At 43.4% G+C, this 27,245-nt stretch overlaps 1 protein-coding gene across 2 annotated transcripts in view; it reads right to left on the bottom strand.

Moving 5' to 3' along the window:
* MAP1B (microtubule associated protein 1B) overlaps window positions 1–27,245 on the bottom strand; it is a 106,443-nt gene that overhangs the window by 6,535 nt on the left and 72,663 nt on the right. For both annotated transcript variants that reach the window (XM_066376922.1, XM_066376932.1), the window contains 3 exons: window positions 23,478–23,560; window positions 17,713–17,853; window positions 3,668–10,163 (listed from right to left, as the gene is read on the bottom strand). In XM_066376922.1, coding sequence (XP_066233019.1) covers window positions 3,668–10,163; window positions 17,713–17,853; window positions 23,478–23,560 — 6,720 coding nt within the window. The remainder of the gene's footprint in view (window positions 1–3,667; window positions 10,164–17,712; window positions 17,854–23,477; window positions 23,561–27,245) is intronic.

Below are 27,245 nucleotides of genomic sequence, written 5' to 3'. Positions count from 1 at the left end.
ACCTGGCTGCACAATTGGAATCATCTACTACTTATTAGTTCTTAATGCTCAATACTGACACCTCGGCCCCACTCCCGAGTCTGACTTTGTGGGGCTGGAGTGGGGGCCTGGGGGCCACCCTCTTTTAAAAGCATCCCAGATTATTCTACTGTGTAGTTGGTTTGAGACCACTGATGTTAAGTCATTTAAAATACTAGCTGGATCCTGTATACTTAATCCTATTTCCTTTCTCCATAAGATGGTTAATCTGTCATCCTATGAATCAAAACCACTAGTGGACTCAACTTGTCCAGTCTTTTTTCTTAAAGCATTTTAATTTTTTTTATTTATTTATTTAGTGACAGAGAGAGTCAGAGAGAGGGACAGACAGGAAGGGAGAGAGATGAGAAACATCAATTCTTGGTTGCAGCACGTTAGTTGTTCATTGATTGCTTTCTCATATGTACCTTGACCATGGGCCTTCAGCAGACCGAGTGACCCCTTGCTCAAGCCAGCGACCTTGGGCTCAAGCTGGTGAGCCTTGCTCAAACCAGATGAGCCCTCGCTCAAGCTGATGACCTCGGGTCTCAAACTTGGGTCCTCCGCATCCCAGTCCAACACTCTATCCACTGTGCCACCGCCGGGTCAATCTTGTCCAGTCTTATTTTTAGGGGTTTGGGGGAATAATGAGAATGAGCCAAACTGGTATTTAGATGAACTGACTCATTTTATAACTAGATTAACCAGCCATTTTAATGAATCTGAGCTGAAAGCCCTCAAATATCCATGTGCAGGCCTCCTAAAGAACTGTGACTGACAGAAGTTTGTGAGTTAAAGTTCTTTTAATAATTAAAAATGCCTGCAGTTTTCCCTTGCACACTGAACCAATACCACCAACAGCAAATGAGTATCATTCACACAGAAGCCCGAACCAGAGGAACTGCCAAATAGGAACCCAGGTTTGTTTTTTAAAAAAATCAATTAATAGTGCAATTTTGTCTTTTTTAGAAATCTATTGGAAAAGCAGCTTCAAAGTATATTACTTTATCCTTATTTATTACTTTACCTTAAAATCATCTCTTTAAATGACAAAAATGTTTTTAATTTTAATTTTTTTTTTTTTTTTTTTTGTATTTTTCTGAAGCTGGAAACGGGGAGAGACAGTCAGACAGACTCCCGCATGCGCCCAACCGGGATCCACCCGGCACGCCCACCAGGGGCGACACTCTGCCCACAAGGGGGCGATACTCTGCCCCTCCGGGGGGGCGGGGGGGTCGCTCTGTCCTGACCAGAGCCACTCTAGCGCCTGGGGCAGAGGCCAAGGAGCCATCCCCAGCGCCCGGGCCATCTTTGCTCCAATGGAGCCTCGGCTGCGGGAGGGGAAGAGAGAGACAGAGAGGAAGGAGAGGGGGAGGGGTGGAGAAGCAGATGGGCGCTTCTCTTATGTGCCCTGGCCGGGAATCGAACCCGGGTCCCCCGCACGCCAGGCCAACGCTCTACCGCTGAGCAAACCGGCCAGGGCCGACAAAAATGTTTTTAAAAACTCAACTGTGTGGGCTAGAGCCTATATACTTGGCAAATTGGGTGGCAAATTTCAGTTGTTTTTTATCTGTTTGAATGAATTTCATGTTTTCTCCCAAGTGCAGGTCAGCTCTCAGCCCTTTCAGACCAAGGGGTTATCTGGTGGTTTTCCATTAATTCTAAACAGGAACATACTTCTTCCACATGCATTTAAGAAAAGGAAATCTGAGGAGAACTGAGTCTGAAACTGATCTTGCATGTTGCTTAACTTAAAACTTTGCAGTTGCAATACTTCCTAAAATGGACTGAACTTGAGAGTCCCGAGGTTCATCTATCAGATGTTTCCTTAAGATACTTTTTGCTTTATGAGTTTGGGTCAGTTTATTTTACTTTGTGAACTGTGGTCTAAAATGCGGGAATAACTACAGAAAGCAAGTAAAATGTATTAATGCAAATCCCTGTGACAGGATTGAAGCAACAAAGTAAAAGCTAGGCCAGGGGTCCCCAAACTACGGGCCTGCGGGCCGCATACGGCCCCCTGAGGCCATTTATCCGGCCCCCGCCGCACTTCCGGAAGGGGCACCTCTTTCATTGGTGGTCAGTGAGAGGAACACAGGATGTGGATGCTGTATGTGGCAGCGTCACTCACGTACAGTACTATTTCCGGTGACGCGGAATGCACGCGTCACAGCTCTGGAAGCGTGTCATATCACTTGTTACGGCTAGCAGTGACAAATATGAAACCAGACATTGACCATCTCATTAGCCAAAAGCAGGACCATAGTTCCCACTGAAATACTGGTCAGTTTGTTGATTTAAATTTACTTGTTCTTTATTTTAAATATTGTATTTGTTCCCGTTTTGTTTTTTTACTTTAAAATAAGATATGTGCAGTGTGCATAGGGATTTGTGTTCATAGTTTTTTTTTTATAGTCTGGCCCTCCAATGGTCTGAGGGACAGTGAACTGGCCCCCTGTGTAAAAAGTTTGGGGACCCCTGAGCTAGGCTGTCAGAAACCTGTTCCATCACAAACCCAGGTATGGCTGAGAACTTGATAAATCTGGGAATTGGGCCAAATCAGAAGTCAAGGATACTGTCCCTGCCATGTGCAGTTTGGGTCTGAAACAGAATTTGGAGTCTCTGTTAGTGAGACTGTGGAGTAAGAGGGGAATAAGAAGAGCCTTTGACACTCTTTTTTTTTTTTTTTTTACAGAGATAGAGAGTCAGAGAGAGGGACAGATAGGGACAGACAGGAACGGAGAGAGATGAGAAGCATCAATCATCAGTTTTTCATTGTGACACCTTAGCTGTTCATTGACTGCTCTCATATGTGCCTTGACCATTGGGCTATAGCAGACCGAGTAACCCCTTGCTCAAGCCAGTGACCTTGGGTCCAAGCTGGAGAGCTTTGCTCAAACCAGATGAGCCCGGGCTCAAGCTGGCGACCTCGGGGTCTCAAACCTGGGTCCTCCGTGTCCCAGTCGGACGCTCTATCCAGTGCGCCACCGCCTGGTCAGGCAAGCCTTTAACACTCTTAACTTAATTTGTTTGGAATACCTACTGGTCAACTGAAATGATAGTGTTTGTTGGCCAATAAGAAAACAGAGCACTGCCTTTAATGGGGAAGTAGCTCTAGCCTGGAGTTCTTTTTAATTAAAAATTTTATAATTTTTAATTTAATAATTTCATTTTTAAAATTTTTAATTAAAACAATGAAATTTAAATCTTGGGCCTACAGTGGTCATTCCAGGTTGGCTTGGAACTCTGGTTCCCCCTAGGCTTTTCGGAGCCCCTGGACTGTGTCACCTGAGCTCCATTCTGGGGCCAGCAAGGCGAAGGCCGTTGCCAACACAGTCTTCCAGAGGAGCTTGAAACACACCTCTTTGGTTCTAAAGATTCAGAACAAGGCTGCAGTTGCTGTGTTGCACCATGAGCAAACCCAGCAATCTCATCTGGTGAATCAGAGCTGCTCTGGGCCATATGCTCAGCTATCACCAAGCCTGCAGACAACACTGGGCTGAGACTGATACCTTTTGGCAGAAGAGAATAGCAAAGGGCAGGGAGAGCACCAAGTTGTGCTCTCATCTTCCCAGTACAGAGCCAAGTGGAAAGTCAAAGGCTCCAATTCAAAGTGGAATAGTTGCGGCTGCTAGCACCCTCCACTTACCTGCAGTGGCAGTCTTCACAGATTTGGATGTGGAGGCATTGGCGGCATTCTTGGTCTCCTTGTCTTTCTCTTCCCCACGTGCAGCTTTGACCTCAGGTGTGGTGATGGGTTTTGTGGCTTTTTCCACAGATTCCTTCTTCTTAGGAGAAGCCACCCTGGACACCTTGTCTGAAGATTCTTTCAAGCCCCCTGGTTTTGGTGAAGCTGCAGAGGTCTTGGACTTCCCATCACTCTTTTTGACAGGTGAAGATGACTTGGTCTTAGTACCTGGCTTTTTGGTTTTGGTCTTCTCTTTCAGATCTTTCTTCAGAGCTTTGCCCAGGTTCTGCTCGATGGCCAAGGCCTCCGGGTCCATCATGGACACGTCAGGGTGACGTGGAGAAGGGCTGCGGTCCTGCATGGGGGCTGGAGGTGGATCCATGTGTTTGTATGTGATTGTTTTGTCTGTGGGAATAGTTTCCGATTCATCTTCAGAGTCGATATTTGCATCAGCTGTGATGGAGGGACACTCTTCAGTCTCTGGAGGGACATCGGAGTCGGTCTGGGATGGGGCTGACTCACTGACTGAGGTGGGAGGGGTCTCATCACACTGTCGCCCCTGAGGCTTTCCTCCTGGAGGTGGCGGGGCTCCCCCTGATTGGGTGAGGGGCTTCTCAGATTCTTCAGTTGGCTCTTCACTGGCAAACCACTCAAGAGGATTGGGATTAATGAAGGAGGGTGACAGTTCTGTCTTGGGATGCTTGTATTCACAGGAGGACACAAGGCATAAGTCAACATCCTGGCGAGCTTCTGAGGGGGACTTCTTTTCTGCAGTGTAGCACTGGTCTGAAGTTTCATAGGAATATGTAGACCCCTGGGGGGTTCTAGTGATTTTCTCTGCAGTCTCATAACAGTATGTAGAAGTATCAGGTGTTCGTGTAGTTTTTGTAGATGTCTCGTAAGTGTAACTTTCAGAGTCGGGGAAACTGGCAATTTTCTCAGTGGTCTCATAAGAGTAGCTGGAATCCCCAAGTGTGTGGCCACCATCTTCAGAGTCATCATAGCCATTGCTGATGTCATCCAGCAGTCTTCTAGACCTCTCAATCTTTTCATAGTTGTAACCACTCATTTCAGGGGTTCTTATGGTCTTCTCACTTATCTCATAGGAGTACCCACCCTCTTCAGGGGTCCGTGTGGTCTTTTCAGTAATTTCATAGGCATAACCACCATCTTCTGGAGTCTTGGTGGTTTTCTCAACAGTCTCATAGGAGTAGCCACTGTCACATGGGGATTTAGTGGTTCTCTCCGTCTTCTCATAGTAATAGCCACTCACATCTGGGGTTCGGGTGGTTTTCGCATAAGACTCATAGTCATAACCTTTGTCATCTAGGGACCTGGTTGTTTTCTCAGGCTTCTGATAGGCATAGCTGAAGTCACTAGGTATCTTCCCTCCACTGTCCTTCTCCACACCAGATGTGGTCAAATCTCTATTCAAGGCTAGGTGGTGTTGCATTGTATCAAATAGCATCGAGGCACGGAAGCCATAGGATTCTGCAGATGCTGCTTCCATTGGCAGGGGAGCAGAAGTGTGGCAAACTGCTATGTTCTCTTTGACTGCGGAGGTAGAATCTGAAAAACTAGGTGAATATAAAGGAGAGGATTCTCTTGGGGTGAGTGGAGAGATATCAGATTTTGGTGACAGTTTCTCTGCTTCCAGACTTTGCACTTTTTCAGAGGTGAGTGAGGCATATAAGGATATATCTCTGGGAGGAACAACATCGGACAGAGTATCTTCTTGGAGAGGAGAAGCTATCTGAGATGGGGTATGTGCAGAAGAGGTGGATGGGGAGGCCTCAACCTGAGATACTGAGATGAGCTCAGAAAGATCATTATCTTGAGTATAGGATGGCTCCTCCATTGGTGGTATCTTATGTGATAAACTAGAGTCCTGCATGTCAGAAGGACTGTAGTCCACCTCAGTTGGCCCATTTTCAGTGATGTGAAGCACACTTGTGCCCATTGTAGGGTGATCTGGAGACTGTCGACTAAAGTCCATCGCAAGGGAGTGCTCAGGGGATTCTTGACCAAATTCAATAGACATCGAAGATTGTTCAGATCTATGATCTTGAACTGGTGTCCTGGATTTGGCTGTTTTAGGGGAGAAGTCTGGTGGAGAAATTGACATTGGCCTTGGGCATTCTTCTTTTGATGGAGACATTTCTGTTTCCTGAAAAGTAGTGGGTGTTTGCACCACAGACACAGAAAGGGAGTCATCTACTTCTGTGGAATGGGGGGAACCAACCTCAGCATGCAGAGAGGGAGACACGTCATCTGTTGTTGGCTCTGGAAATGAGCTGGTAGCCACGGAAGCTGTGGAGACTGAGGCCACACCTTCCATATGTGAGTATGTGTCTTCCGCTATACCTTCATCAACAGGAGTAGCTGACTTGTCTGAAACAGTACCTTCAGAAATGGACATCTTAGTGTCTTCTTTAAAAGATCCAAATTGACTGACATCCACTTGTGTAGGGGAAACATCCCCTCCTAACTTCCTTTCATCTAAAGCCAGTCCTGATTGCGAACTCATGGCTTCAACATTGTCAGTTTTCTTTTGCTGACCAAAGTCTTCCTTTATTGGTATAAAGTCTGTGCTTTTCCCTCCCTGTTTGTCTTGGAAAAGACCAGTGGAGGTCATGTCAGAAACTGGACTTATTTGGTCTGGAAAGCCCTGTTTTCCATTCTTTCCTTCAAAGGGGCTTTCAGTACATCTCCCAGGAGCCTTGTCATCAGCACTCAGAAAACTTTCATACGCAGACTCGGACCCGATTAGGGGAGGGCTCCGTAAAGGAGACAAAACTTTTTCAATAGGAGACTCCGAATCAGGAACAGGTTCATCCATGGGGCTTATGGAAGCCCTTTCATTCTTATCTTTGGCCTCACTGAATTCAAAACTCACTGGAACTGCTGATGATTTTTCGGTGACTTCTGTGGGGAGGTGACTGGATTTCTCATCGGTGGGTGATTGGTAGTAAGGTGTGTGGCCAGCACTGCCAGTCACAGACTGAGATGGAGACACCACTTCCAGGGTCTTATCCTCAGGACTAGCACAATGTTCTTCAACTATTTCTTGGGTCACCTCAGGAGACACTGGGACTGCTCCCGCCTTTGCTGAGACTTTAATCTCATTGGGTGTCAGAGAAAAATTCACACTACGTTCACCCTGGGGGGTCTTTTCTATGGGTGATGGTGGAGACGGACTCAGGGATGGGCTCTTGGACGGACTAAGTTTTCCATCTGAAACTGCTGAGACAGTGTCTTTGATTGCCAACATGGCACTGGCTTTCCTGTCTTTCTCTTCAGCACAGTAAGCATCATGTAGAACAGATTTGCTAAATTTGTCTTCTTCCATGGACGAAGGTGGCGAGATGGTGGAGGCTGAAGCATTATAATCTTTCCCATCAGTGGCATCTGTTTTTGACCCTTCAGATAATCCACTGAGTGATGTGATAGCAGGTTTGACATGTTCCTGAGGATACAGCGAAGACTCATATTTGGTGGTGTTGACAAATTCTTGAGATGGGGATTCTGTCTCTTCATTGTTGGTCTCATCACTCATCACATCGCGAGGAGTGGACATCTCATCCATTGGGGTGGGCTCACTGGATATCTCAATGGTAGACTGAGTGTAGCCAGAGGTGGCAGTGAATTCTTCAGGCTGATCTTCTCGATTCTCCTCATCGGAAGCAGTGGCCTCACTTTCCGAACCTCCAGGTAAAGTTTCATCATGAATTGTCGATGCAGGTTCCCGGGCAGGAGACTGGACTCCCAGTTGCTTGGGTGAAGTGGTAAGGAACCCATACTGATCCTCAGCACCACCGGCCTCTGCAGCCTTGTCAACCACAGCCATTACATAATCTTCAGCTTCAGCTTTTTCGGGCTCATATTCTTCCTCTCTGGCATCCTCAGTTTTGTCCTCCTCATCACCTTCCTCCTCAGATTGTTCAACTTCTCCTTTCTCCACTGCCTCATCCATGTCTTCTTCTGCTCGGTCATCACCACTGGCCACAGACTCCCTCTTCTCCTTGATGTGCACATCTGCCTCAGCCTTGGCACTTTCCTCCTCCTCCACAAGGCTGTGCTTGGAGGTGCTCACACACACGTTTTCTTCACCATCCTCTTCTGGCTCCTCAGCCTCCTCAGTTTCTGCCTTCTCTTCATAGTCTCCAGTCTCTGAGGATTCTTCAAAACCTGCTCCTTCATCTTCGAATTTTTCAATGTCTTCTACCCCCTGCTTCTCAACTGGCTCCAGCTCCTCGGGCGTTTGCTCACATTCACCCTCCCCTTCAGTGGTGGTGATTCCCTCATCAGGGGACTCGGCAGAACCTTTGATGACTTCTGTCTCTTTCTGGACTGGCTCAGTTGCCTTCAGTTTCTCTTCATCTCCAATCAGCTCCAGCTGAGGCTTGATGTCTTTGGCTACATTGACCTCTTCAGCCTTTAGCTCTTCAAAGTCCTTGGTCAGATCCTCAGGGGATGACATAAGGGACCTCTCGGCTTCCAGCTCTTTGGCAGGGCCAGTGGCCGCTATTCCAGCTGCTGCCACCATGGCTGCTGCAGTGGCCACCGAGCCAATGGCTGCTGCGGCAGCGTCTGCTGTCTTGCCTTCCTTCTTAACGACTTTAATTTTCCCCTTCTCCTTTGGCTTCCCAGCAGTAACAGAATCTTTCTTGACAGACTCTTCCTTCTTGGGTACTTTTGGTTTTAATGCAGCTGGTTTTTTTGCTTCAGACAGAGGAGTAGGTGATTTCTTTGTGTCTTTAGTAAGTTTCTTAATTTCTTTTTTGGGTTCCTTTTCTTCCTTTTTAACTTCCTTCTTGTCTTCCTTCTTCACTTCCTTCTTGGCTTCTTTCAGTGGTGTTTCTTTCTTAACCTCCTTCTTGGGTTCTTTTTTCTCTTCTTTCTTGATTTCTTTTTTGACTTCCCTTTTCACCTCTTCCTTTTTTGGTTTTTCCTCCTTCTTGACAGGTGTTTTGTCCTCCTTTTTAGCCACTTCTTTCTTTGGCTTTTCCTTTTCCTCTTTCTTTTCTTCAGACTTTGCCTTTGTTTCCTTTTTCACCATCTTGTCCTTGGTGACTTTGGGTTTGACATCAGTGGCTTGCTTTTCAGCCACCTCGGCTTTCACCAAGGGCTGCTCTTCCCTGCCTGGCACTTCTTTTTCAGTCACAGGAGGTTTGGTCTCTGTTTTTACTGTCTTGTCTTTTTTCACTGTTAGCTTTTCTTTGCTTTCAACTTTGGGTGCTTTCTCCACATGGTTTGCTTTTATGACCTCAGGGGTTTCCTCTTTAGACTCCTTTCGCACAGATTTGCTGGCAAGCGGTTTGGGGGCTGGCTTAAGACTTTCTCGGCTATCAGCCCTCTGTTTAAGTTTTATTTGTTTCACTGCAGGAGTAGCTACCTGTCCAGTTAGATCCTTCTGGGTGGCCAGAGGCTGTTTGAGGAAGTCTAGATGTTTGAGCTTTTCCAGTCCTTCCAGAATATTGTATTGGGTGCTATTCCCAGGAAACAGGACTCGGATGATTTTCTCTGCAGGGTTTGCTGGATGCCACACGATCAAAGATGAGACCGAGGTTAAGTAGGAAATCGGGATGTCTATTTCTTGCCCATTAGGCAGGATTAGTTCAGCCTTGTCTTTGTTGGTGCCAGTCCACTGCTGCATAAAATACTGCATTTCCTTGCTGCTCTTGACTGGGTTAAGCACATACATCTCAAGTTTACCAACACCCATTTTTTGGAAAAGAATGACAGGATCAATGGTATTGCCTACACTTCTGAACAGAGGTTCTGGTTTCATGGACAATTTGTTTAGATACTGGAGAGTGAAGCAAGCTTCTTCTATGCTTCTCTTCATCTTGATGTTTGGCTCTGGGCTTTTTAGATTTTCTGGGACATTGAGAAATACAACTCCTAAGTCAGGGGAGATGAGGTTTTTCATCCAGTCACTATTGGTGGTGGAGCCCTGGGACTGTTCCTCTTCAAGCTCTGCAATTTTCCGCTGTAGCATGCTGTTGATTCCAGGCAAGTTGTCGTCCCCAATGTGAGTGAGCAGGATGGAGTCCACTCGGTCCAAGTGTCGAATGAGCTTCCAGAAGCAGGATTTTCTTTCTGACCCTCCATTGATGAGCATATTGAATCCGTTCACTGCAAACAAGGCAGAATCGCCCCTCCCTCCCGGAAAAATGTAGCAACAGGGTTTGGAGAGCTTTAGAAATCCACCCGATGTGGGGGGTTCCAGGATATCAAAGGGAGATGGGACTTCCACTGATTCAGAGAGATATTCGGTAAACTCGGAAAGGCCTTCCATTTCTGGCAATATAGAAGCTGAGTTGAGTTTAATATTGATGAAGTCTTGGAGATTGTGTCTGTCGAGATTGGAGTTCTTCCAGTCCCCTTCTTCAGGACAGAAGAGGGTTAAACTAGCTTTGTTGGCAGGATGGGTGGTACTCAGTAATTCCCCAATCTGGGATTTAAAAAATAATAATAAACAAAGAAAGAAAAGATTTAAGTGAATGTCATCACTGATCCATCATCTCCATCTTTTCCTAGGTATTATAGAATCATTGAATGCACAAAGGGCTGATTTCAGAGATGCTGGTTATTTAAATGCTAAAATATTTCCACAATGGTAGGTGAACAGCCTCTGTCCTGACTGCCCCCCACCGCACACTCTACCTGCTTATGCCTCAACCTCCCCCAACACTTCTACATCATCTGTTCTTTCCAGAAAAATTCTGAACTCTGATCTAGTTCTAAGACCACTGATCATCTGGAAGATCAGGGCCTATGCCACAGTAGTTATGAAAGCTTTGAATTTTATTACCCGTAGGTACTTGTCATACAAAAATGTCCTTTGACAAACATTAAACTATCACAGAGGAGGGACTATGTGAGTCATTTCACCGCTGATACAAAATGTTTTCTTTCATTCCACTGGTCTTGGCAAAAGGGCCTGATTGATATATTGAAGAAATTTAGTTTGGGTTCACTTACTGTTGTCTACTTTTAGAATTTTGTAGGTGCAAAAGAAAAAAGTTTGGTGTGGTTTTCTTTCCCCCCTGGGAGACAGAAAGTTATGGATTTCTTCTTTTTACAAAAAAATCATTGGTTCCGGCATCAGTTCACGTTTAAACATGAGTGGTCCATTCAGCAGATTCTCTACAAATATGAACACTTTTATTGAATCCATGATGCTTAAAGCAACTAAGTAATTAAACAAGCAAGTGTCCCAATTTATACCATGCATTTACTCACGTTTGGATCCAAGGTGAGAGAATCTACTCTCTCGTAACTCCTGTTCTTTTCAGGGCAAGCTGGGTGGGATTGGTTAAGATCAATGTGGCTCAAACAAGGTGAGGGGATTAAGAAGCACAAATTGGTAGTAACAAAACAGTCACAGGGATATAAATAAAGTAGAGCATAGGGATTACAGTCAACAATATTGTAGTAACTATGTATGGTGCCAGGTGGGTACTAGAAATATTGGGGGGATCAGTTTGTAAAGTATATGATTTTCTAACCACTATGCTCTCTACACCTGAAACTAATACAAAATAGTGAATGTAAACTGAATGTAATTAAAAAATCAGATTTAAAAAAAATAATAATAGTTGAGCATTAACCAAAAAAAAATTTGGCTCAAACATTTTTCAATACATTGTTTAGTACTTCCATAGGGCGGGAATGCAAAAGAGCAAACTGTAACCAAAATAAGAGATTGTGGTTCAATGAAAATGCTATTTCTGTCTCGCTCCATACTATGGCCATATGTTTCATGGTCTTAGCTTAGTAAATAATGAGAATCATGCCATGAACTCCAGTCTTCTTTTGGTTGCAGCAAAGCTCATAAGTCAGCCCAGAGATTCAACTGTAAAGAGCTCTTTGTCCCTGATGGTAAATGATCAAAGAACAAAGAAAAGATTTCACGTGGTCCAGGCATCTCTGAGCCAGAAGGTCTGAACTCTTGCCTTCTAGTTTTAGAGTGGTTTCCTCTCTCTCATACAAACTTCTGAATACCAACATTCTGAGGTGTATGCATAAGCATTATCTACAGATTCTGGATTTTTCTACCTGAGATTGCAGTAATATAGACATTTTTGTTTCATTAACTTACTTGTCCTACATTTCATATAAAGGGTCACAAATTATCAACATAACAAGTCTTTGAATTTACTGTTTCCTCTGACTTGACAACCTCTTATAAAAGGGATAAGAATCAACTAATCTGTGCAGGACAAGGCAAGAATGCAGAGACAGAGGCTAGAGAGCCCTTCAAGAAGAAGAGATGAATGGAGCAGAAAAGGAGGAACAACTACTCCAGCTTTGGAGATAAACAGAAAAAATGAACCCCCCACTTCCCCCGCACCTGTCTCCAAGCCTCTACTCCAACACACACCCTAGAGACTGAGTACCTAGGGCAAAGACTGGGTCTGACAAGTGTCCAGCCCACGGTGGCACTCAATCAATATTTATTCAATGAACAGATGAAATCAATTAGGAGGCTCCAACAAGCAAACAGTGGCAAGGAAACTTGTGACTGGGTCTTAGACTTGGAAACTGAGGCTTCTTCTATAAGAGTTTGGAAATCATCAGCATAGTACATGGTAGCTATTAGAGCCCATTATACTAAAAGTTCCTGAATAGGAGGAAACACATCTTCTATATATTTGTATCATAGTTACCTTTCTTTCCCCAACATATCATCAGGCTCAATAGATGTTTGTTGAACCGCACTGAACTTGATCAATTCAATACATGCTGTCCTCCTGGAGTGGACATTTGGGAAGTGACATGAGCTTACTCATCCTTTTCAAGCACACTGCTACCCTCCCCTTGTTCTAACAACAATGAATGAGAGAGACAGGACTGAAAGAAATATTCCTCGGGGCAAAAATAGTCTTCTTTGTCAATTTCTTTTTCTAATTAAATGCAGGCTTACTGGAAGAGGAAGGAAGATGGAGGAAATAAATGACTTTACTGCCAATAATATTAATAAAATATGATTTGAGTTTCTAAGCCATGGTGTTCTAACTACATTTCCTTTTTTGATTAGGTTACTTGCTTGGCTAATAAGGAAATACAGTGGACTGCGTATTTCTGGGTTTTAGCAAGACATTTAACAGGATCTCTGTTATCACAGAGTGATAGCAAAATTAGGTGGATTTGTACCAAGCCATATATATAGTGCTGCATACTGTCAGCATGGGAGAGGTCTATGGTGGACTGCCTCAGGACTCATTTATGTCCTGTTGAGTACTGACTTGGATAAAAATGAGAGGCATAGCAAAATGTGGGATGGCAGAATTAAGACATTTACAAAAGCTCTGAACATTGGGATGATGATGGCTAAGTCAACTCTCACAGGATGGTATTCTAAAGGGATGGATATAATTCCTAGTAAACCAGCTGGGTACAGTGCAGGATTTGGAGATGAGGCTTAACAACAATATCCAAAGAAAAGACTCAAGAGATTTTATTCGAAGTCAAACGGGTTTATCATAAAGCTAAAGGAAGTTAAACTTCAAGGTCCCTCACTAGCATGGGCGCCTCCTAAAGCTTGGTACTTAATTGCGTATTAATCATTTTGGGTTTTTTTCTTAAAGGGAGCCCCTAAATTATGTAAATTACAGAGCTCCTCAAAGCCCTCATCCTTTCCCCGTTGATATTTAATTGTGGCTGGTAATAGTCAAAAGTGACTTTTAGACTTATTTAATAGAAGACTGTATTAAAAACTATAGAAATTATCAACTTTCACAATCCTAACCCAGTCAGTGATCCCTGGAATATGGTATCCAGTGTGAGTCATGACAATTTAAAGAAACTAGACCATAAACAAAGGAGCAAACAAATTGAAACCAGTCTCCTTGCTGACTCCTTCTCCTTGACCTTAACCTCAAAATGCTCGACCTCGGCCCTCTTCTCTTCTAATATATTGCTTTTTCTAGATCACTTCATATATTTTCTCATATGCTAATGTCTTCCAAATTACTGTATTTTTCGCTCCATAAGACACAGCTAAGATTTTAAGGTGGAAAATAAGAAAAAAAAATATTATGAACCAAATGGTGTGTTAAAATATTTAATAAAATACTATGTTTTTTGCTCCATAAGATACACAGGCATTTTCCCCTCCACTTTTTTTTTGGGGGGGGGGGGTGCGTTTTATGGGGCGAAAAATATATCCCACCCAACTCTTAGTTCCCTGACATCTGGACTCAGGGAACTAGTCCAACTTGGCATCTGATAACACCACAGCACTAGAGCATGACCAAGACTGAACTCTTGAGTTTCCCCATACCCACTCCATCTCCCCCCCTTCCTACTAATGAAACAAGTTCAAAGGACAGTGACCAGAAAATGTCAGAAACCTTTAACATCTTGGTTTATGGAGAACAGTGGGTGGACTGAAAATGATTAATCTGGAAGAAAAGAAAATTGGCAGCATTAGTGAAGGGGTCTAAGACAGTGGTCCCCAACCTTTTTTGGGCCACGGACCAGTTTAATGTCAGAAAATATTTTCACGGACCGGCCTTTAGGGTGGGACGGATAAATGTATCACGTGACCAAGACAAGCGTCAAGAGTGAGTCTTAGACGGATGTAATAGAGGGAATCTGATCATTTTTTAAAAATAAAACATCATTCGGACTTAAATATAAATAAAACGGAAATAATGTAAGTTATTTATTCTTTCTCTGCGGACTGGTACCAAATGGCCCACGGACTGGTACCAGTTCGCGGCCCGGGGGTTGGGGACCACTGGTCTAAGACACTGTCAGGTAGAATAGGGGTCACATTTCTTCCTTGAAGATACAATGAGGGGAAAAAAAGAAAAAACTTTCTAACAGAGAGACTAAAAAATGTCCTCAGGAGGTGGTGATTTCAACATCCTCGGATTTCAAGGAGGGATGGGTTAGGCAGGTGACTGTTTTAACTCTAAATTCTAGTTTTGTAGTTGACCTCCAATGACTAAGACTCCCAAAGCCTGAAGCGCAAAATGCACTGATAATTCTACTTTTAGGTCCATTTTTTAAAGCTTTTCTTGTCCAAAAATGTATCATTTTTGTTTTTCCAAAAGTGTATTTTTGATTTCTCTGGAGTGATGAGTAAGTATCAAGGCTAGATAAAAGGAACAAAACTATGCCCTGGCTGGTTGGCTCAGCAGTAGAGCATCGGCCTGGCATATAAAAGTTCAGTGTTCAATCCCAGTCAGGTAACACAAGAGAAGCGACCATCTGCTTCTCCCCTTCATCTCTCTCTCTCTCTCTTCTCCTCCCACAGCCATGGCTCAAATGGTTCGAGCAAAGTTAGCCCCACGCCCCAAGAATAGGTCCATGGCCTCAGCCTCAGGCACTGAAATAGCTTGGTTGCTGAGCAACAGAGCTGTGGCCCAACCAGGCGGAGCATCACCTGGTAGGGGCTTGCCAGGTGGATCTCAGTTGGGACGCATGCAGGAGACTGTCTCTGCCTCCTTGCCTCTCACTTAAAAAAAAAGAAAAGGAACAAAACTGGACACCAAATAGCCTTGAAGGTCCCTTGTTACTGACTCATTCTGTATGCAAACCCTTTTCCCAGTGCAGCTACAGGCAATCACAGCTCTAAAAGGCTGGTGACCATTGGTCTTCTTCAGTAATTTTTCAACCCGCTCTGGTTGTGGCAGCCAATCTTCAAAGCCCACAATGCCAAAGAGATAAAAGCTGAGTTGCTCTGGTTGTAGTAAGAGAATTAAAAATGAATTCTACCCACTGGTCTCCCATCCCCCCCCCCCCCCCACACACACACACACACATACACCACTGATCTAGTTTGTTAGGGAGAACTTCAGAGATCCTTTCCCACATGTGTTGAACATTAGTTTCTCCAAAATATTTGGGTGGGGTGATGGGGCAAGCCAAGAACACTATGAGAGAGCCTCTGGCCATATAATGAGTATAATGAAGGTGTATTCTCTTACAACCCACCCCAGTGAGCACACACCTCACAGAATCTGCCCTTCCACAGAACTCACAGTCTTCAGTTAAGCTGGTTCTTTTTCTTCAGTAATTAGGGGTAAATTCTGATATGTGCACGGACCACTGTGCCAAAATTTTACTTCTGTGTACTACTACATGATTTAAACAGCAATTTCATAACACTATGCCTTATTTAAAGAGAGAGGGGGGTACTACTTGGGGTCCAAATGGATGAATTGTGATACCTCCTTATTTAAAATTGGGGCAATGACAAACCATTTACATTTGTCCTGTGTTTGATTTTACTGAAGAAAAAAAAAATCTTAAAAAAAACAAAAAACACCAATGATGTGGGAGAGAAACCATCTTCTAGAAACTAACTGCAGAACTGCACAGAAATGCAGGAGAGGCACCCATGCATATAAATGAGCTAAGGGTTCAAAGCTGAACTCAGAGCCCACCAGCTGGCCAGTGAACCACCCACCAGGGTTGTTAGGTCACAGAGCAATTTCCAGGCCTCGACAGCTCTCTGCCTTCCCTGGGGCAAGGTGTTGATGGCATGTGTGATGTCTGAGCTACCAGACAAATGCCCACCTGCCCTCAAGGCACAACATACACATGGGGACACAATCTTGTAAAGAGTCTGCCTTTAAACTGGTCACGCACCAATTCTGGGGTGGCAGGTAGAGTGAGAACTGCAGTTCTAGATTGGGAATTTCAAAGCCAATGAACCAAGGCTTTCCAGGCCTTTCCAGAATGCTGGTGTGGGGGATGTGAGACAGAGGAGGGTGTGACTTGGAGGGAGACAGACCACAGGCTCTGGAAAAAGACAGGGCCCTGGGGCCCATTCTGACTCTGAGCCAGGACCACTTGCCTCAGGACTCAGGTGACAATACTCAGTAAATGTTCTTTTTTGGGGTTTTTTTTTTATCCCCGCCTTCCCTAGTGGGTGAGAGTGAAACATGGTTATATCAGCTGACCAGTCTTTTCATAGAAGCCTCCAGGTGAGCCGGAGGAAGCTGGGCAGTTTATTCACAGCTCCCACCAGCGATGAAAAGTACAGAGACCTCTTTGCGGAGCACAGCTCACAGAAGATCAAACGCAAAAAGACAGATGGCCTTCCACAACACCCAGGAGACGGCGAGGCTGCCATCTCAGGAAGTTCTCAGGAAGATGGCTTTAAATAGATGTAACTCTTCCTGTCAGCACATCCCCCAGCCCTCCCTGTGGAAATCTGCCGTCAGCCACAGGCAGGCCCCAACCTGCTGCGGGGACAGCGCTGAACTGTTCCTGTCACTTCTATAAGCGAATAAATAAAATGAAAGAGGCACATGATTTTGGAAAGAGATGTTTCCCAGCCAGGATAAATTCTCAAGCAGAATTAAAATCTTCACTCTGATTTTCACCAATACCACTATTGTCACCTAGTTTTCAATACTTCATATCTATCATCCTTGAATAAGATCTATTCATTAGAAATATACATGATCCAGCTTCAGTCTGGCTACTTCAACCCTCTTTCTCATGGGGCATGAATGTGAACCATAAACGTGCCCGTTGTCCTTAGCCCTCTCTTTTTGAGGCTGCTCAAATGGCCCAAGTTCAAACACTGGGACCAGACATTCAAAGTGAGAGAAATCAGAAATAATTACATCAGGGAACATTGAGGTCAAATGAAAGAGAATTAAGGGCAGTTAAAGTCCAAGAGATTTTTGGAATATTATTTAAAAAAAAACAAACCAGAAAATCTGGGTTTTCTTTTGAGCTCATTTCTAGTGTTTCCATCATTTTTGACATCTGTAAAACGTTGACTGTCCTGACCCTCTTCCATCTGTATCTCAGGCCGTTAAGAATGCTTCCAATTAATTATAGATAAGCGCTCTGAATTCTTTTGGTGATGAGCCATAGAATGACAGTATGTGGGATCATGGTTTTCCTCATTTCAAAGGAGGTGTGACATTCCTTCCCCTCCTATCTCACTGGAGTGTTTTCAAAGAGCAGCCTGACGCTACAACAGTCACAAAGCAATTGTAAAGTTTAGATACTCCCAGACAGGAGCCCACCTCTTGATCGGTGAAGATCTCTATAAAGTTCTGGAAGGAGAAAGAGCCGGACTGGAGAATGAGCTCTCCGGTATTTTCAAAGCATTGCCCCGTCAGCACGAGCAGCTTGTGTCGGGCAGTGTCGGTGATCATTAAGCGCACCTGAAACAAAGCACAAGAAACAGGACCCGAGTCACAGCAGCACTGTCATCCCATCTTCCGGACGGACGGGCGAGCCCTGGCAATGCTTTAAGTTTATTACCAGCAAAAATTATTCATTCCTGGTTTATTGTTTTGTTTTGTTTTTTACATTTTTATTTATACATTTTAAAGAGGAAAGAGAGAGAGAAAGAGTATCAAATCCCATATGTGCTTTGACCAGGCAAGCCCGGGGTTTTGAACCAGTGACTTCAGTGTTCTAGCTCAACATTCTAGACACTACACCACCACCAGGTTTCATTCCCTGGTTCTTCATATTCCCCCTGGGGATTTGGACAAAGCCAATGACAGTGGTCATCAGATTGCCCATGAATGTCATTTTTCAAAGTTTTGCTCCAACTACGGCAGTTAGCAGTAGTTGACTTTCTCCCCCTAGTTTCCCTGTCTTTTTCAAAGCAGTCTCCATAGCTGGTGATCATTTGTTCCACAGCTGTGTCTGCTAGCAGCATGTGGTCTGAGACTTGGGAATATCTCACAGGCTGAGTCACCAAGTACAGTCCAGGTCCCCCAACTGCGGCCTCAGGAAACACAGATTTCCAACTAGGGTCCCAAGTCAGCCCCTCCCATTCAGGATTCTTTTTCTTCCAAGCCACACACCAAAGACACAACTCTAAAACACAGCTCCAAATGCAGCCTACAATGGGATCAGTGAGGTACCTAACCTTGAACATAAACAAAAGGCTGCCCCTGAATGGGAATCTTTCAAGTAGAATTGTAAATGGCTTGCACCAAAGAACTCTGTGAACTTCAAGTGGCAGGATGCCAGCCTGTCCTTTAGCTCTAAGCACCAGAGTATTCATGCAATCCAATTCTGCTCAGGCAGGGACACAAAAGTAAACGAGCCATGAGGACCCATTGCCTCCAACCACCCCACAGTCTAATCAAGGAAACACACATATACTGGAGTGATTGTTCCAGCCCCACCTGCTCCATAGGCACAACTGAATTTGGTAAATTCCTTATTTTTTTCCTTTTCCATTTCTTACAGCTGTCTGGATAGATATATATTCATCCTCCAGCTTTTTCTGAATTGTATTTACTTCCTGATTCTGTTAGCCACAGAGAGATTTCTAGCCCATCTCTTGCCGCAACTTTGTGCATTATTGGATTGTCAGCGAGGTCCAGGAGGCCCTGCTAATCTGAAGCAGGAGAAAGTGGATCAAAAGAGGCTACATATCCACATATGACAAACCCACAGCCAACATCATTCTCAATGGGCCAAAACTCAAAGCATTTCCCCTAAGATCAGGAACAAAACACCACTCTTATCAACATAGCTCTGGAAGTCCACAGCAATCAGACAAGATGAAGAAATAAAAAGCATCCAATTTTAAAGGAGAAAGTAAAACTGTCATTTGCTGATGGAATGATACTGTAGAGAACCCTAAAGACTCCACCAAAAACTATTAGATCTAATAAATGAATTTAGCAAAGGGGCAACATATGAAATTAATATTCAGAAATTAGTGGCATTCTTATACACCAATAATGAACTATCAGAAAGAGAAATTAAGAAAACAATCCCATTTACAACAGCAAAAAATAAAAAAAAATAAAAAAAATAAAGGTACCTAGGAATAAATTTAACCAAGGAGGTAAAAGACCTGTACTCAAAAAAGTATACGATATTGAAGAAAGAAATTGAGAAAGATACAAGTGAAAGCATATATCATGTGTTCATGGATTGGAAGTATTAACATCATTAAAATGTCCATACTGCCGAAAGCAATCTACAGATTCAATGTAATGGCTAGTAAAATGCCAATGAGAAATTTCACAGATCTAGACCAAATATTCCAAAAATTTATATGGAAACAAAAAAGACCCCGTATAACTTCAGCAATCTTGAGAAAGAAGAACAAAGCTGGAGGTATCACAGTAGTTGATATCAAACTACTACAAGGCCATTGTAATCAAAACAGCTTGGTACTGGCGTAAGAACAGTCATGTATATCATTGGAACAGAACAGAGAACCCAGAAATAAACCCATGCCTTTATGGTCAATTAATATTTGAAAAATGAAGCAAGGGCATACAATGGAGTAAAGATAGTCTCCTCAATAAATGGTGTTAGGAAAATTGGACAGGTATATGAAATAAAAGGAGGCTAAACCACCAAATTACCTCATACACAAGAATAAACCCAAAATGGATAAAAGACTTAAATGTAAGTTGCGAAACAATAAAAACAGTAAAAGAAAACATAGGCAGTAAAATCTTAGACATCTCTCGCAGCAATATTTTTGCTGATATATTTCCTCAGGCAAGAGAAACAAAGGAAAAATAAATAAATAGGATTACATCAAACTAAAAGGCTTTTACACAGCAAAAGAAACCATCAACAAAATAAAGAGACAATAGGAGAACATATTTGCCAATGATACATTTGATAAGGTGTCAATTTCCAAAATATATGAAGAGCTTACACAACTCAACACCAGGAAGACAAAGACAAACAATCCAATTAAAAAATGGGCAAAGGACCTGAAGAGACACTTCTCCAAAGAGAACATACAGATAGCCAACAGATATATGAATGCTCAAGGTACACTATCAGAGAACTTCAAATTAGCACCACAGTGAGATATCACCTCACACTTCCCAGAATGGCTGCAGGCACAAAAACAGACAAAAGAGGAGACCTTTAGCTTTTCAGGATTAAAACCAACCCGACAGCTTCTGGGCCAGCTGAAGCATTTCTGCTTCTGACCAGGCACCCAGCACCAGGATTCTCCACATAATCTTCATCAATAAATCAACAAACAGCAAGTGCTGGTGAGAGTGTGGAGAAAAGGGAACCCTCCTGCACTGCTGGTGGGAATGCAAACTGGTGCAGCTACTGTGGAAAACAGTATGGAGATTTTCTCAAAAACCTAAAATGGAACTGCCTTTTGACCCAGTAATGCCACTTCTGGGACTATATTTTAAGAATCCCAAAACACTAATTCAAAAGAAGATATATACCCCTATGTTCACTATAGCATTATATACAATAGTCAACATCTGGAAACAGTGCAAGTGCCCATCAGTAGATGAGTGGATTAAAAAGGCTGTGGTACATATACACAATGGCATACAATAAGGCCATGAAAAAGAAGAAAATCTTACCTTTTGTAATGGCATGGATGAACCTGTATATTATTATGCTAAGTAAAATAAGCCAGTTAGAGAAAGACAAATACCATATGATCTCACTTATATGTGGAATCTAATAAACAAATTAAACTAATGAACAAAATAGAAACAGAGGCATGGACACATGGAACAGTTGTTAGAGGGGAGAGGGTTGGGGACTAGATGATAAAAGGTGAAAGGATTAAGCAAAAAGATATATATATATATATATATATATATATTTTTTATATAAAACATTTAGACACAGTAACAGTGGGGTACTAGCCAGAGGGAAAGGGGGTGGCAAGGTAGGTAGAGGTGGGCAAAAGAAGGGAAAATAGGGATGAAAGAGACTGCTTGGGGTAATGGGTGCATGATGCAGTGTGCAGATGATGTTTTATTGAGTTGCACACCTGAACCTGTACCCCAATGAATTCAATTAAAAAAATAATAAATTAACTAATTAAAAATAAAAACTGGGGGCCCTGGCCGGTTGGCTCAGTGGTAGAGCGTTGGCCTGGCGTGCGGGGGTCCCGGGTTCGATTCCCAGCCAGGGCACACAGGAGAAGCGCCCATCTGCTTCTCCACCCCCACCCCCTCTCCTTCCTCTCTGTCTCTCTCTTCCCCTCCCACAGCCAAGGCTCCATTAGAGCAAAGATGGCCCGGGCGCTGGGGATGGCTCCTTGGCCTCTGCCCCAGGCGCTAGAGTGGCTCTGGTTGCAATAGAGCGACGCCCCAGAGGGGCAGAGCATCGCCCCCTGGTGGGCAGAGCGTAGCCCCTGGTGGGCGTGCCGGGTGGATCCCGGTCGGGCACATGCGGGAGTCTGTCTGACTGTCTCTCCCCGTTTCCAGCTTCAGAAAAACACAAAAAATAAAAATATAAAAAAATAAAAACTGGGTACATAACAATAGCCAAAAAGTGGAAGCAACCTAAATGTCCATCAACTTGATCGATGGACAAACAAAATGTGGTATATCCACATTCTGGAATAGCACTCGGCTATAAAAAGGAATAAAGTACAGAGATATGCTAGATGAATCTTGAAAACATTACACTAAACCCCTGATCAGCAAACTGCAGCTCGTGAGCCTCATGTGGCTGTTTGGCCCCTTGAGTGTGGCTCTTCCACAAAATACCATGTGCGGGCGCTACCTCGATAAGGAATGTACCTACCTATATAGTTTAAGTTTAAAAAATCTGGCTCTCAAAAGAAATTTCAATTGTTGTACTGTTAATATTTGGCTCTGTTGACTAATGAGTTTGCCAACCACTGCACTAAATGAAATAAGCCAGACACAAAGGGCCACATATTATAGGATTGCCATTATCTGAAATATTTAGAATAGGCAAATACATTGAGGCAAAAAGTAGGCTAGTGGTTGCCAGCAGCTGGGGAAATGAGGAGTAACTGCTGATGGGGTTTTTGGGGATGATGTTCTGGAATTAATGGGGATAGTTGCACAACTTCTTGAACATACTAAAACCCACTGGATCACACACCTTCAAAGCATGGATTTTATGGTATGTGAGTGGTATGGCCAGTAAACTATATCAACTAAAAAAAAAAAACCAAACAGGCTACAGTCACAGAGATGCTCAAAGCATGGGCAAAAAAGACTCTTCAGGTGACTGTGGCTACTTCAATCTCCAAGAAGCAACTCAATCTCAAAGGTGCTAAACTGTAATAAAGGAAAGAGTAAATGGAAATAAATCAACTCCTCTGGCCTGGATCGCCAGATATTCTTTGCTTCAGCCCAGTTTTTATGTCACAGTGGCCTCAGAAATGCCCAGTTTCTCTGGCAAAAATTTCATAGCATGGAAATAGTATGAAATTAGTGATAAGAATAGCCAATATCTTATTTTAGTTATGTGCTATGCTGTATTCTAAGTACTTCATAGTTCCAAGTACATTATATATGAAAATTAAATGTAAGCACTGTATAATCTCCATTTCAAAGAGGTAGAAATGGACACAAAGAGATGGTAAATACCTCACACAAGGCCACCATCCAATAGGAAGAACCCAGGCAGTCTGGCACCAGGTGCCATGCTCCTTACTGTTATGCCATCCTGCCTTTCAACAGTGGTAAGCGGGTGGGCAGGCAGAGATGCTGACTTCTCCAAATCTGGGTCCCAGACGACCCAGCCTGCGGGCTTGCCATCTATGTATTTTCCCTGCTACATCCTAGCAGAATCCATCCCAGCAGGCACCCTCTGTATACAGCCAAGATTTCTACCCATTCACCTTGATAAAATATTCCATTCCAGAATATTCTTCTACTTTGCCCTTATTGGGAACAGCAGTCCAGAGTGGTGCAGATACAGGGAACCAGTCACTGACTGGACCCACCATCCTGGACCCAGAACTTTTCTCTCTTGTGTCCCTCTCCTGCCACCTGCCCCAGACCCTCCAACAGCCAGACCCTGTCCATTGCGTGAGGCCCAGGCTTACCTCAGTGCTGACTGCCTCATCTGAAGGGTTGATTAGGACCACTGTTTCTAAAACGTCACTTCGGTGATGAAGGATCTTTTGTCCTGCAGGCACAAAAACAGAGACAAAAGAGGAGACCTTTAGCTTTTCCGGATTAAAACCAACCCGCCAGCTTCTGGGCCGGCTGAAGCATTTCTGCTTCTGACCAGGCACCCAGCACCAGGATTCTCCACATAATCTTGGTAAACACAGTTGCTGTTACTAAGCAAGAGTATGCAGACCCCAGCAGGTGTCTCCAGGACTTGGTCCATGCGGTCTGGGGTGCCTCACGCTCTCATAACCCCCTAGTTTTCATGGTTGATCACAGGGCTGCCTGTGGGTTAATGGCGGTGTTCATCCGAGACAGGGGTGGATGCCAGGAAAACTCAACGGGGCTCTTGACATTTCCTTTCTCATGGTAATTGGGGATGTTTCTCCGTATCAGCCTTTCTTCTGGTGAGAACAGTGCTGAGATTAATTAGGAACCTTATTGTGAAATGAATGACATCCAGAAACCCCAGCTAACAATTAGCCCAACAACCAGAATGGCTGTCTGAGGCAGGCTTACAGTCTGTTGCGGTATTCATTAATTAATTCACTTGTTCATAGAAAAGTGGAAAGAGAACAACTTCACTTGGACAAGGAGGCCAAACTGTCCCCTAAATACAAGCAAAGTTGAGGGGAAACAACAAGGCAAGGTGGTGGGAAGGAAGAAGCCTGTCGAAAGAGGGCTGGAATTTCCACAGTGTTTTTGGCTCCACATCCCTGACTTCCCACGCCTTACAGGTTTTAGGGACAGCCTGTGGCTGAGACCACCTCCCACTGATGTGACAGGCCTGTGGGTAACCTCCCCTCCTTGGACAATGAGATGAAGGGGGTCAGGAGATGTGTGGCCAGAGTGGGTGATAAGTGCTCTGCCAACTGAGGGACAAAGAAGACATGTGAGAGGGAGACACCTGGTCACGAGGGGAGATGAGAACATGTCTACCGATCGGAAGTATAATGACACTTGGATACAGGCGGGAAATGAGTAGAATCGGAGGAAGACACACACCAAAGGGGAGAAACACAAGAAGAGAGGATGATCAAAAAGCAACTGTTACCTTGGCCGGTTGGCTCAGTGATAGAGGGTCAGCCAAGAGTGTGGATGTCTGGGTTCGATTCCTAGCCAGGGCACACAGGAGAAGCGCCCATCTGCCTCTCCACTCTTTCTTCTCTCCTTTCTATCTCTTCCCCTCCCGCAGCCAAGGCTCCATTGGAGCAAAGTTGGCCCGGTGCTGAGGATGGCTCCATGGCCTCCACCTCAGGTGCTAGAATGGCTCCAGTTGCAATAGAGCCATGCCCCAGATTGGCAGAGCATCGCCCCCTAGTGGGCATGCCAGGTGGATCCCAGTCGAGCGCATGTGTCTCTCTGCCTCCCTACTTCTCACTTCAAAAAAATACAAAAAAAAAAAAAGCAACTGTTTTTCAGGAAAACAGTTGGGTGGTTCTTCAAATAGCTAAAACAAAATGACTGTATAGCCTAGCTATGCCACTCTTAAGTGGACTAAAAGTTAGGATTTGAACAGATACTTGTACGTCAAAATTCATTGCAGCATTATTCACAATAGCCAAAAGGTGGAGACCACCTAAATGTCCACCAGTGAATGAAACAAAATATGGTATACCCATGCAATGGAATATTGCTCAGCCATAAACAGAAATGAAGTCCTGATACAACATGGATGAATCCTTAAAATATTAGTTAAGTGAAATAAACCTGACACAGAAAGACAAATACTGAATAATTCCACTTACATGGAATGTCTAGAATGAGCAAATTCATAAAATTAGAGAGCAAATTAGAAGTTACCAGAAGCTGAGAGAGAGGGAATGGAGAGTTACTGCTTAATGATACAGAGTTTCTGTTTGGGCTGATGAAAACAGTTTGGAAATAGAGCAGTGGTGGGATTCAAATAATTTAACAACTAGTTCTCTGCCCTATTGACCATTTTAAGTATAAAAAACCCGATATACTGAAAGGTAGTTTATTATTTCATTTAATACTTAAATAAGAATAAAGAGGTACACAAAACTAGATAATGTTATAAGAGTTTTAAAATATTAATGAAAAAAATATTAAATAATACTTGACAAAAAACAATAAAACTGTTATTTAAGATATTTCCAATGACAGCTTGTCACCCCCTGATTGGCACTTTTTATGTTCTATGTTTGCTTACTGAAGCAACAAACACAAGGGAATTAAAGTGTAGTAGTTTATCAAAAGTATAATGAGTTTTATGAAATGAATAAATAAATATTACAAGCATAGTTCCATCAAATTTTTTTCACCTATGGACAGAATGAGCATTACTATAGGCGCTTAGAATACGCTGTTGCTCGGAAGAACAATAAAAGAGTAAGGAATGTAAATTTGTGATTTCTACATTGGACAGCTGTCCAGGCACCCACCTTAGAGAGAATCCTGATTACAAGTGTCATTTTAACAACCGGTTCACCAAACTCAACAAAAAATTAGGTATCGGTTTTGCTGAACCGGTGTGACCAGTTGAATCCCACCACCGAAATAGAGGCGATGGATGCACAACATTGTGAATGTAATTAAAGCCTCTGAATTGTATATTTAAAAATGGTTAAAATGGCAAATTTTATGTTTTCTATTTAACTAGAACTTAAAAATTAATACTGTAATATACCAAAACGTACTGAATAGTATACTTCAAATGGGTGAATTGTATAGCATGTGAATCGCAATCTCAATAAAGAGGTTTAAAAAAAAAAAAAAGGCAGTCCACGGTCCACAGCTTAGTCAGGGCTTTGTTCCTTTACACCAGCAAGGCTCAGATCTACTTCGGAAACAGCAGCATGTTGAAACCCCACCACTGCGTCGTCAAGCCTGTTCTCTTCCATTGTCTCATCTTTCCTAACAGCTAAGATTTACCAGTAGTCCCCACATCAGACATGGAGGAAGTCCAAACGAAACAGTAATGGTGTAGGCACTGTGCTAAGCACTGCACGTGTACTCACCCATTTAATCCCCAGAAGAACTCAGTGACAGAGGTACTAGGACTATACCCGTTCACTACGAGGACAGTGAGGCATAAGGAAGACAATTAACTAGCCCAAGATCACACAACTTGTAAGTGGTCCAGGCAGGACTTGAACAAAGCACAGACATTCAATGCCAAAGGAGAACTAGGGGAAAATTCAGGAGTAAAATTAGAAATGTGCTTCAAAAAGAAAAAAGCCAGATAGTACCAGGAGAAGAATATTAGCAAAAAGGAGAAGAAAAAAAAAAGAAGAAGAAGAAAGCAAGCAAGGTGGCAGAACATTCACATAAAAGAGGGTAAACTTAGGAGAAGGTGTGTGATCCTTTCCCCTCAGTGCTTGAAAATGAAGAAACCCCAAACAGAATAATGTCACACAATTCAAACAGGCGATGGTCTAAACCTCAAGAAAAATAATTCAACTCAGCAGTAGGAAAGAGCACTCGTTCAGGAATGCCGGGTTCTACAATTTGCTGGACTTTGCTTTTTGGCTTGGTCGTTTTTGCTTTTGACAAACCATAGGCACTTAAAGCTCAAACCAAAGAACATCCAATCGAGTAAGCAAATGATAAAACCAGCAAAACAACAGAACACCATCCCCTTTCTAAGCCCTTTCATCAGTGGCCTCCGTGAAACAAAGCCTTTAGGAGCTTCGAAGGCACTATGTCGAGACAGAATTCAGCAAAAGCTAAAGACCAAG

The sequence above is a fragment of the Saccopteryx leptura genome, chromosome 1, assembly GCF_036850995.1.
Source record: "Saccopteryx leptura isolate mSacLep1 chromosome 1, mSacLep1_pri_phased_curated, whole genome shotgun sequence".
In the NCBI taxonomy this organism is placed as follows: Eukaryota; Metazoa; Chordata; class Mammalia; order Chiroptera; family Emballonuridae; genus Saccopteryx; species Saccopteryx leptura.
The sequence above is the reverse complement of the archived record's forward strand: the minus strand, read 5'-3'. Positions and strand labels throughout refer to the sequence as shown.